Below are 12,027 nucleotides of genomic sequence, written 5' to 3' on the forward strand. Positions count from 1 at the left end.
CTGAACAGAAGATTCTTACTGTTTGCGCTCCATGTTTCCCACTTTCTTAAACCACACAAAATAGCAAGTACAGGGTAGCTACCACCAGACATGGTTCAACGCACATCCATCTCACCGTGTTATCGACCTCAGCATCCCAAACCACGTACACCAATGGTGCTTCATCGTCGCTCTTTACACTACATGTTGACAACACGTCCTTAGCACTGCTTCAATAGGTCGGATCACTCTCTTACCTCCTTCACTCAGCGATCGATAGATTTACTTCGCCATCAAAATGCTTTCCTGTGCCAGCAGCGATGTTGAAGCTCGCCTTCGCCGCTCCAAGTCCGCCTCGACCGTCCACAAACGCCCCACCTCCACGGCTGAGCCTATAGATATGGCGACCGTCAGGCAGCAAGCAGTAGCTGCTGCTACAACGGCATATGTACGGGCACATGCTCAAGATGCCACCATACATATCACCAGACCGAGCTCCGAAATGGTAAGATCCAAGAGCAATGCCAGCCGCAAATCCTTCACGTCCCAAGGCAACCATTTCCCCCCTCGGGGTTCTAGCTTTCGGTCGATGCAAGCACCAAAATTCGAAAAGAGTAGGGGCAGGGGATTCCAGCCACAAGTTCAGATATCAACTACTGAGCAGACCAAAGGACAACCTTCAAGTTTGTATCCGACGTCAACTATCGGTGGATCAACGTCGGTACCACGCCAGTTGCCAGCGCAACCTTCAAGGACCTCCAGTGAAAAAGCCAGGCCGAGCTCTCAACAAAAGATATCTCGGACAAGCACTGCGTCTTCTGTGACCTCACAACAGATCCGAAAGGCACGCTCCATGTACTACGCAAGCATTGTCCAGACAGGATCACCGATAGGAAGACCACCAGCGGAATACTTGAATACACCAGCATCGGCCAACGAAACTGCAGTTTCAGAGTCTCCATCCTTGCATCCACATGCTCAAACGCTTCGAAGTTCGCCTTTGGCAGAGCCGCGCATACCAGTCACTGTCGCGCCTGGCGTGACGCTTGATGAAGCGCGGGACGAATATCTACATAAATTTCAGCAAAAGTCAGTCAAACACAGGCCCTCTTTGTTCCTGGCACCATTCAAGAAGAAGCAAGAGAAAAGCAACGATAGTGCAAAAAACACATCAGATACGTATTCTCTCTCTCAGTCGAAGGAGCAGACGGCCAACGAACCAACGGATCACAACGCCCTTAGTGATTTTCTGCCACCGCAAGAGGCAAAAGAGAAGCGTTCCTTTTCCGGTTCATTAAAGAATAGAATCAGGAAAGTTTTCCGACGGACTTCAGATAAGCGGAATGACCTTCCTGTGCAACAGATCCAAGCCAGCCGTGACTACTTTGATGTCTCCCACTTCAGCCCTCCAAGCGCAGAGAATACAACTTCAATACCATACCCAGATGAAGCAACACTACAGCGTGTGCGTGGTCGCACTTCGTCACTCGATAGCGCTCGTCCTAACCACCTCCGATCTGGGAATCGAAGCGACAGTACTGGCAGTGGGCGCAGTACTCGAAGTCTGCATAGTGAAGTCAATGCTCCGCAGGTGCCATCATCCCGAGTGACGAGCTGGGGAACAAATTCAACTGGCGATACGCCAACGCAACGTACCATCAAACGCATGACTGTCATTCATGAGTCCAGGGACAGCGTTGGAAGTGAAGCAGAACGGGCCAATTCCTCGATAGCTTCAAAGAGGAAATCATTGCCTCTTCCACCACTCTTGTCCTTTCGCGAGCCCATGCCCATGGAAACTCTTCCTGAAGAGAAGCCGACTCATGTTGACCCCAAAAGAGTCTTTTCTGCTTTGATGAGAGAGATTGGATCGAACAAATCGTCTCATGAATCATCAATAACCGCTAGGCAGATATCAGTTGCGGAGAGTGATGTACTTGAGTCGAACATTGCAAAGCACCAATTTCAGACACAAAATCTGCATTCTTCTGGAAGCTGCAGTGCCCGTCCAAGCATTGATGTTGATGGGCGACCGCAGTCCCGACGATCTACGATGGCTCACAGTGTTCGGAGCAAAACTAGCACAATCAGGTCATTTGGAAGAGCGATAAGGTTGACTATCCGGGCCGTGACACCTGTTGGAAACCATTCTTTACCCGGGACTGAAGACGTAAATCTTTTATCAAACGCGGAAGACATCCACAAAAATGATGTTGCTCTTCAATCGACCACTATTCGTGAGAGTGAAGATAGCCAAGAAGGTGACAATATCGCGCAATGGCCGCATGGTATCAATACGTTCATTCCATCTGCTTCACAGATCGAGAGGCGTGTGGAGAAAACCAGAGACCGTTGGAGAACTCAACTCGGAGAGGCTGGGAACTTTCAGTTTCCACGTGAGACGGATAAGACGTATGATGTTACAACGGCTGTTGTTCAATCTCAAAAAAGTCCAAGTGCCAACACCGAGCACATTGAGAAAGCAGAGGATCATAACTACACCATCGTCGAACAAAGTCCTCGACAGCCACAAACAACACCGAAAGCCGTCGCATCACCACAGCCGAAGGTCATAATGACGCCAATGTCTCCTAGCATTTATTCTCGAAATACAGATGGTATCAGCATCACGTCTTTCGATGGCCCCAGCCAACTAGAGCGCTCACAAAACGCCGGCTCAGCTGTGATTCTCACGTCTCAGTCTGTGAGGAGTTATGTGGTAGGCACTCCATCACCAAAACGTCAGGTAGCGGCCCACACAAGTCGTGATTGGAGGGATTGGTTGTCACATGAAATTTCGGGCATGGAGTTGAGCAGTCAGGAAGATTTCTCCATCACTGGACAATATAACAGATTATCGAAGGAAGAATTTCCGGATTTTACTCATACGCAAAACAACGATATGGAGATCGCCACATCGGATACAAAAACGAATGACAACGTGTCTCATGAATTGAAGTACCCGGGCAAGTCGCTCCGAGACCGTGTAGGTGATGATACTGGTATGGACACTACAAATCCTCAACACTACAATTCCTTCCCCAAAAATTCGAATATCGATGATCCTCGGAACATTTTTGATATGGGAATCGCTGTGAACAGTCACGGGGGCTCAAACCCACTATCTCAATCAGCTTCCTTTGTGATCAAGCCGTACCCAGTGTCAACGTCTGAGGGTCATGCATCGTATTTCACAAATCTTGGAACGCCTAGGCAGTTTTCGAACGATAGCCACCTAACGGTTGTCAATACTGTTCGATGTTCCAGTAGTGATAGTTTGGCCTCTCGACGCTCAAAATCGCCAACTGACAGTATGACGGCACTCGATTCACCAAAGTCTCCGCCTAGGCCTGTGTCGCGATCTAGCTTTCCTTCTCCATTTTCAGACGATACCCTTGAACCAATTTTAATAACACCACTAAAGATCAGACGCACGCAATTGAGGGAAAAGGAGAACTTGACACCGCAGTCTTTCCGCAGCCAAAAAGAGTCCATCGCTCCGCCTCAACCAAAAATGCAGCAACCACTAATTCCAACGACACCGAATCACAGCCCTTCAAGAATTGGCGAACAGGACACAAAGCCACACGGATCCAGCCTTGACAGTTCGCAACTGGTTCCAACTTCAACACCACTACGCCCCCGCATCCGCATCATCGCGCGACCCATCTCCCCCGAGAAACTCGCTCGGCGACCAAAAAGCGCATTCGACTTGCGATCAACAAATATCACTGCAAGAACACCCACCGTACACATCACACCGCCCCCGGCCTCCCTCCCCAAACCCTCTCCCCTCTTCACCGCCGACTCTGCGAGGAGCGACACCGCAGGCCATCGCATGGCCGAAGAATTCCTCCGACAACGCAACAGCACAACCGCACTCGGCGGGAGTGGTGGCAAGCGCAGAGGAGGCATGGTCCTGGTACGCGAAGATACCCCGGCGTTTTTATGAAGAATACGTATTCAACACTTTTTTTGGTTATTGAGCATTAGATGACATGGGAATTTTGAACAATCGGGATAAAGGAGCATGATTGTAGATTTGTATTGGATACGGAGGAGTACACTTGAAGGTGGGATAGGGCTGCTGCCCACCCTCTGAGGCTTTGTTATATGGCTAAGGAGCATATAGCGTGTAGTGTAGTTCTGTAGGATTAATTTCATGAGTGTATGATTTATCGTGGCGGTTTTCGAGGTGATGAGTGGGGTTGTTAACATTATTGATTTGAAGTTAGGCTTCTCGGCTTGATTGAGAGTAAAATAAATCTGTACTATTAGCAGAACATGTTGGACAATAGCGCAAGCATCGAGATATCTTTTTTCATTTTTCAATAGTCTTAAGTGATCTATACTTTAATGCATCGTTGGTATACCATTTTGCAAATTTTTTTCAGTACATCTCAGCAATCAAGTGCTGTTTGCCGCTTTTTTGACACTGTCATCACAATTCATAGTCATACTCTTTGTTCATGACAAATACTGCACTTGAAATTTCATCTCGGTAGAGAAAACTGGAGTCATCGACGATGAAGATGTGTGGGTGTACCTAGCAAGCGCTTATTGATTAATCACAATGACTTGTTCTGCAGCTATTGAGAAGCTACATGATTCATCTCACAGGTAGTATTGCAGAATTGTGCCAACAATTGACGCGATGAAGATCACAGTACGTGTCGAGTTCTCGCTTGATTGGGACTTGCACAGAGAAAAATCCGGATCCACAATCTGGATCCACATCGAATGATCATTTCTCGTATCCGGAATTAAACTGGCAATATTTAGCAACACACGATTTTTCGATAGCCGAAGCGATGATCAGATTGAGTGGTACGATCGAAACAACAGCAAAGGCAGGTTACGCATCCAAAGCTGGTCCGTTTTGCGAAATACGAATAAGTACAACCCGAATTCATCGTTCAGCAGACGCCTCGATACACCAAACGTTCCGACACAGCGTCAGTAACCAGGAAATTTCTATAGCCAAAGGTATTACCCGAAGCAGTGTATCGTCATGTGCAACAACACTAGTCCGGTTGTGACCACATATCCAATCGGTAGGCCTCACCTCCACGGCCCTGCACATCACACACTTAATTCGCATGCAATGCCATGTATCACGAAAATACACCAGCGCCGTGCAGCCCTTTCGCATGACACAACAGGAGTCAACCGACACATCATGCAGCAAGACCTGCAACCAAAAAGCCTAGAACACGCAGCACATTTCCTTGCTTCTGCTCTCGGGCATCTCGTGCCGAATTAGCACCTACACCGTGCACGCCAAACGACGACATTCTTTTTGTTCCCTTACTCTACAATGGCTCTGCACGGATCTTGCTTTTCTCGCTCGTGCGACATGGGATAAACGAAAGAAAGCGCGCAGCCCTGTGCAGCGAGTCTCCGTGCGCCCACCATCTCACCACCACCCTTCAACCTCACCGGTGCGTATCGCGTCAAACCCTCCACATCACCCTTGTTTTTTCAAAGAAAAAAAATAGTTTCACTCAACCGAACCGTGCAGAATTGAACCTAACAGCCCAACCCTTTTGCGCCTTAGTCGCACAAAAGTCAAAAGTCAAAAAAAAGCAAAGCACAAAAAGTCAGTGCCGAGGGCGAGTAATCATCCATCCCTCATCACATCCGGCAAACAAAGCTACTAGTCAAGTGAAGTCTCCACCCATGTTATCCCAACCACAGCGCATACTAGGTTTGCACCCCATCCACCTTTTGCTCCACGGACCTCCGGTGTCCAGATAAAACAAAAAAAGAACCCCCCCTAAAAAAGTCGGTGGATTGATAAACACAGAAAAAAGTCACCCCCGTCTACTAGCGCATTAAGTCGCGGGAGAGCCCACACACCCTCAACACGTGCAAACACACCCATGCCACCCATGTTCGCCTGCGACGTACAAGCCCTGCGCCGTAGCCCTGCACGCCCAACAACCCTTACTATAGACTAGGATACCCCTAGGTGTTCCAGGGTGTCAGGACCTGGCTGCCGGGTAGGTTGGAAAAGAGCAAAAAGAAAAAAAATAGGGTGGAGCGAAAAGGATTGCCGGGTCGGGTGCGGCGCGGGCGTTCTGGGGGTGGCTGCGGAGTTGGAGCTACGAGGGGGGGTTGGGCTAGGTGGGAGGGATAGTCTAGGTTGGTCACGTGATGATTTGTGTGTACGGAGTGTACTGTAGTTTTGTAAGCTTGTGTATGGAAATTCTCAGTGGGCTTGATCAATGGCTGGTGTATTTGTTGAGGAAGGTCTTAGATAGGTTTTTCCCACTACTTTGGTGAAATTGTGTGGTATAGACATGGTGGGTGGATGCGAAGTGACAGTTTGAGTAGTTAGGGGGGCATGGAGAGTACTGCATCCGCCAGTTTATATGTTTTTACAGTGTAAGAATAAGGAAAATGTGTTAAAATGTTGAGATGAGCGCTGAGTATGCACATCAAGTGGGTACAATCTACTTTTTGTCACCAGAAGCGACATTCCATTTATGTGTGTGGACTCGAAATTCTTGTTCAGGTGCACTGTACTCGGGGGTGAATGTATGCGCAATCACCTAACCTTTGTATAAGCGACTGCAAGTCTTCATTCATGTATCTCGTATGATGTATAAATATTACCAGTCGTTGGCTTAAGAATCGATCAATCGAGAGACATCCATCCATTTTGATAACCCGCCGACCAGCCCTTTGCAACTTGAGATAGACAAATGAAAGTATTTCCCTCGTAGCTATCATTACCTAAATGTAAACCCCAGTTTGAAAGAATAGGAAATCAAAGGAGTGTTCAATACATTATGTGTATTCGCCAACGAAAATGAAAGAAGAAAACCGGAGACAGTGCATATCCATCTTCGAAATGCCCATAAGCTACACCTGTTTTTGAATTCCCGGCTATTTTTGAAAAGGGAGACAAAGGGAAAATGGAAAAAGATGAAAAAAAAACAGAACTACTCTCTACGATACTACACCAAGACCATCATCCGCCTCCTCTCTCATACCCACCTCTTCATACAAGCTCTTGAACGAGCTGCCCTGGCGCTCTAGTAGCTGGTGTGGCCGACCATACTCAACAAGCTGACCCTTGTTCATGACTACAACCTTGTCAAAGTCAAGTATGGTGTCAAGTTTATGTGCCACGGAGATGAGAGTGTGATGAGGGAAAGTGGAGCGAAGGAGCCGTTGAACATGAGCATCAGTCGTTGCATCAAGGCTGAAGAGTCGCGGTTAGTATCTGCTAACTGAGGAGGATGAAGACGTGAAAAACTTACTTGCTAGTGGCTTCATCCATAATGACGACGCTTGCTTTGTCTTTACGCAACATGGCGCGCGCCAAGCAGAACAGCTGGCGCTGGCCATGGGAGAAGTGGAGGTCGTCAACTTCGACGTCGAGTGGATGGGCATACTTTTCCGCATCTCCCTTGGCCACAATGATATCCCAAAGCTGGACGTCCTTCATCGCGGCCATGATGGCTTTGTCGTTGAACTCGCCCAAAGGATCAGCATTGAGGCGGATGGAGCCGGGGAGTAGGTAAGCGTCTTGTGGGAGGCCGATGAGGCGACTACGGATAATCTGGCGGGGTATCTCCGTAATTGGAAGTGAGTCAATCGTAATGCTGCCGGAAGAAAGCTCAATCATGCGGAAGAGAGAAAGAATCAATGACGATTTGCCGCTGCCGGTTCGGCCAACAATAGCGACCTTCTCACCAGGCTTGATTGTAAGGGAGAGGTTTGAGATTACAGGCTCGCCAGGGCTGTGATGGTTAGCTTAGGTATAGGAAGGACGATCTTGGGACTTACCGATGGCATGCTTCAATGTTCTTGAACTCGACGTGTCCAGAACTAGGCCAATGAGGTGGTGGAACACGGTCTTCACCTTCTTTGTTTTCCGTAATGGGATCAGTCGTGAAGCTCTTGACCCTGGCTACACTACCAATGTGTGTTTCAAGTTGTGTCCAAAACGAGATCAACAACTTGATGTTTTGAGAAAAAAGCACGACATTGAGTAGGGCAACGCCTACATATCCAGCGCTGAGCTTTCCTCGTAGTGTTACCACAAGAATAATGAGAATCGTGGCTATTGCTGCGACCAACAAATCCAGCACAAGAGTTAACCAGCGTTGGATTGCGAAAAGCAGATAGAAGGGCCGCTGGCTACGATCAAGCAACGTCTTGGCCTTCTTCTCAACGTACTCTTGCCAACCAAATGCACGAATGGTCGGAAGCCCCTCCAGTATTTCGCTAAATTGGGTGTACAGGGGAGATTTGGCTTCCAAGTCGAGGAAACGAAGCTGGCGTGACGTGCGGAGATAGAACTTCTGAATGAAATAGACACTGATGGCTACGATTGGGAAAGCGATGGCTGCGTAAGGAGCTGATACAGCGATCAGGGCCATCTGACCAACGCAAAGCACGAATGTAGCAAACGTATTCAATGCAGCCAACGGCAACTCCATATCGATCAACATGAGATCTTGGCTGAAGCGGTTAAGAGTGACTCCAGAGTCGGTTGTCGAGAAGAAGGACATGGGTGAGCTTTGCTTTGTTAGTCTTTGTGATTGAATAGACAGTGATTTCTCCACTTACCCAAGCACTGCATCTAAGAGTCTCCTGTGAAATGCAACACCCGAGCGAGGAACCATAGTGATGATGAGCTGCCAACAGCTCACTATCAGGAAGATCATTGCCAAGCCACCGAACGTCGAATAGATGCCCAACCAATAACCGAGGCGCTCGTTTGGATGATTCTGATTATAATCTGCCCACATCTTCACCCAGACGGTAGGGAAAATGGTGCCGAAAATGAAAACCATGATTGAAAACATGAAGATCAAGGTGGGAATCCATCCCACTGAACCAATGTAGTAAAGGTAGATGGCAGTGTCACCCATACGGCGGTTGGCTTCGGATTGACTCTCATCGCCTGTGAGCTTGCTGTTGTCTATTTGACGCTCGGTGTACCTAGGCGGAGCCTCGTAAATATGCTTCTCTGGGCTATAGTTCCAGTCGGGCTTTGCGAGATCGAACTCTGATACGTAACCGCCCGACCTCTTGAGCTTTTCAAAAGATCCTTGTTCAGAAATTTTTCCATCTTGATTGAGAGAGACGATATGATCGCAGTAAGGAACTCGCTTGGCTGCAGAGTGAAAGTTAGCAAAGTCTTGTTAGTTAGCAGGGAGAAATTGACACATACTAGATGACGAGGATATGAGAACAGTCGTCCTGCAACGCCTCAGTAATCCTCGCTTACCAAACAGGCTGTGCCAGACTCGGTTCTCTGTCTGGCCGTCAAGACCGCTGAGACAATCGTCGAGGATGATTATGTCTTTTTGTGCGTAAACTGCTCTTGCAAGGGCCTAAAGGGTGTATGCGTTAGTCTTGGCTAAGGTACAGAAGCGGAGAGGATATGTGGGGTGGTCTCACAAGGCGTTGGCTTTGGCCCCCACTCAACGCAAGACCGTTGCTGCCGATCTCTGTTTGATCACCCTGGGGCAGCTGTGCGAGATCGTCATCCAAGGCGCAGGCTCGAACAACAGATGAATACCAGCGTTGATCGAAGTTCGACACGCCAATGATACTTTCCTGGACAGTTCCGTTTGTGTGCCATGGGCTTTGGTCGCAAAAGGCGATGCGCAGGGATGACATTTGCAGCGAACCACCCATTACCGGCAGTTCTCCTAGCACCGCTTTAAGCAGGGTTGATTTGCCGCAACCTACTGGTCCCACGACCATGGTAATTTTTCCTCGTGGAACAATCATGTCGATCTGCTGCAGGCTACCTTCCGGCTGCTTTTCTGGATCCCACCCAAAGTAGCCGTCTTCAATGACGATTGCTTGAAATGTGGTGGACTCTTTGACCTCGGTAGAAGAGCGACTCTTCTGAGAAACAACGGATCCCTTCTCAAATATACTACCCGCTTCTGAAAGCCATGTAGCACTGGACGTGTGTGGAGGTGCATATGAACGGCGGTCAGCGCGAGGGGCTTGTGAGATGAACTCCTGAATTCGCTGGAACGATCCAACGCCACCCATGAGGGACGAAAGAGCCATGATTAGCGAACCAAGAGGTTCCGTGAGCAGGGTAAACAGAGACAAAGATGTGAAGACAGTTGCAGTATCAAGCGTGCTTTTGCCTCCGCTGTTCTGCGCGATCACTGAAAAGACTGCGAATGCAAGAATGGGAGATGCAATGGGGGAGATATACGCTACTCATGGTTAGTAGATGATACACATTTCGGACCAGGTAATTTCTTACTGAAGCCCATAGTCCAGATAAGTAGTTTTCGATATTTCTTGGAGATATCGAGCTCTTCAATTCGCAGCTTGTGCAAATCTTGCCTAAGGACTTCTGTGAGGCCACCCATCTTTACTCCCTTGATGGAGCTGAGCATAGCACTTGTGGCAGCGATACGCCTCTCGATACCCTCAAGCCAAAGTGCTTGTCGCTGCATGACCAGGCTAGTCGCTGCAATGGATCCGAGCAGTGACAACACCGCGATACCAATGGGTATAGCGCAAGCTGCGCCCAATTGTCGCTCCAACAAATACATGGCGAGTGCGATTTCCAATGTGTTGGACCAGATCTACAAGGAAATTGCAAATTAGTTTACTCGCTGGGTTCTGGCCAATAGATCATTTTTGCTTACCTCGTGTCCAGTTTCCATTCCAGTAACAATTCGTTCCACATCAGCGCTCATAAGTGTAATTGAAGAGGCCGTGTCAACATCGGTTAATGCAACCTCGGTGGCTTTGTTGTACAGCATTGATACGAGGCCACCACGCATCTGTGTGATGAAGCGAAATGTCAAATGCATGTGTTGCCCTGTAGAGACCTAGCGGTAAAGTTAGCCATGAGAATCCTAATGTTCGATCTGAGGACAGCACATACCGCAATACCAACGAAAACAATTATGTAAGCCCCGATCAGACCATATCCAATGTTTCTTTGTTGAGGGTTTGAAGTTTCCTGGGAGAACTTGACTGCTCTGTTGATGAGGAATGGCTGACAGAAGTTGAAGCCAATCAGACAGAGCCGAGGCGGGACGACTGCCAAGATAGACCACTTCAACCTTCCCACAGTTGTGGTAAACAGGGCATTCGGGCTAGGCTTTTCCACTTGAAGAGAGATGAAAACGTCAGTAAACTGCTCAGCGAGAGTAGGTTCGGATATGGACTTACGTCGCGCCCATGCTGAACCCAGTACATTGTGCATGTAGTCAGCACGCAGATATTTATCTAAGTGGAAGAGATCATCCACAGTCAAAGCTTTAGAGTAGCCCTTCTTGAAAAGCTCGTTGAGCCACCAAAAGGAAGCACGTTTGTATATACCACTTGTAGCCTCGGGAGGGCAGTTAGCATACTCTGGAAGGAGGTGTCTTCGTTTATCTTTACACTCCACTATGGCCAGAAACAGCTTCACTGCAAGTCGTGTAGCGAACACAGTAGCTATGAGGCTTAGCTCAGGCATCAGTGCATAGCTGCGAGACCGCTCAATGTCGAACAAAAATGTGAAGAAAAGGTATAGGTTGAGCAGGAGCGACGGCCTGATCGAGCGCATATGTTCCACATATGAAAAGAAGCCTAACAACAATGCTCCAACGAAGCTGACGGCGGCGGAGGATAGCCCCATGTGCTTCACGTGAGCTTTGCGGCTTGACCATACTACCAGAAGGGCCAACTCGAAGCCAGCGAAGAGGGCCCATCCTATCTGTTATGCACACGTTAGCTGTTGTTATTATGATATGGAGTACATCTTACCAGCTTTGTGTACAGTAATGTTGACTTTTTAACTTTTGTCTGCCTTCTCCACAGGTATAAAGACCTGAACGGAATGACAGCTAAGAGTATAGATAAAGGCACAATCGAAAGAAAAACCTCTGAGAAGAGGAGGGTAAAGTCGAACCCCCCTCGGCAGTAAGGCCCAGCATAGGGACCGAAGGTGCTATCCACCAAGGTGCAGTTCACATTCGGAGTCGATGTCTTGGAGAGCATGACTGTGACCGGTGAGAACTCAGGAATTAGGGAGAAACATTAAGGAAAGTAAGAAAGTAT

At 48.3% G+C, this 12,027-nt stretch overlaps 2 protein-coding genes across 2 annotated transcripts; one reads left to right on the top strand and one right to left on the bottom strand.

The window, feature by feature from the left end:
* Nucleotides 1-277: 277 nt before the first annotated feature.
* PSV08DRAFT_242375 (uncharacterized protein) lies at nt 278-3,931 on the top strand (the record flags this gene model as incomplete). The annotated part of the gene is made up of 1 exon (XM_014218907.1): nt 278-3,931. One exon carries the CDS (start codon nt 278-280, stop codon nt 3,929-3,931), a length of 3,654 nt encoding a protein of 1,217 aa, XP_014074382.1.
* Nucleotides 3,932-6,933: 3,002 nt separating this feature from the next.
* On the bottom strand, nt 6,934-12,027 carry PSV08DRAFT_406373 (P-loop containing nucleoside triphosphate hydrolase protein; the record flags this gene model as incomplete). Its single annotated transcript, XM_014218908.2, has 11 exons — nt 11,734-12,027; nt 11,155-11,683; nt 10,865-11,091; nt 10,623-10,808; nt 10,232-10,559; nt 9,400-10,181; nt 9,170-9,332; nt 8,563-9,112; nt 7,777-8,526; nt 7,248-7,730; nt 6,934-7,189 (listed from the first exon to the last, which is right to left on the bottom strand). The coding sequence occupies exons 1-11, from the start codon at nt 11,965-11,967 to the stop codon at nt 6,934-6,936; spliced, it is 4,488 nt and encodes a 1,495-aa protein (XP_014074383.1). The 5' UTR covers nt 11,968-12,027.

Source organism: Bipolaris maydis (genome assembly GCF_028858645.1).
Source record: "Bipolaris maydis strain C4 unplaced genomic scaffold PSV08scaffold_1, whole genome shotgun sequence".
Taxonomy (NCBI): Eukaryota; Fungi; Ascomycota; class Dothideomycetes; order Pleosporales; family Pleosporaceae; genus Bipolaris; species Bipolaris maydis.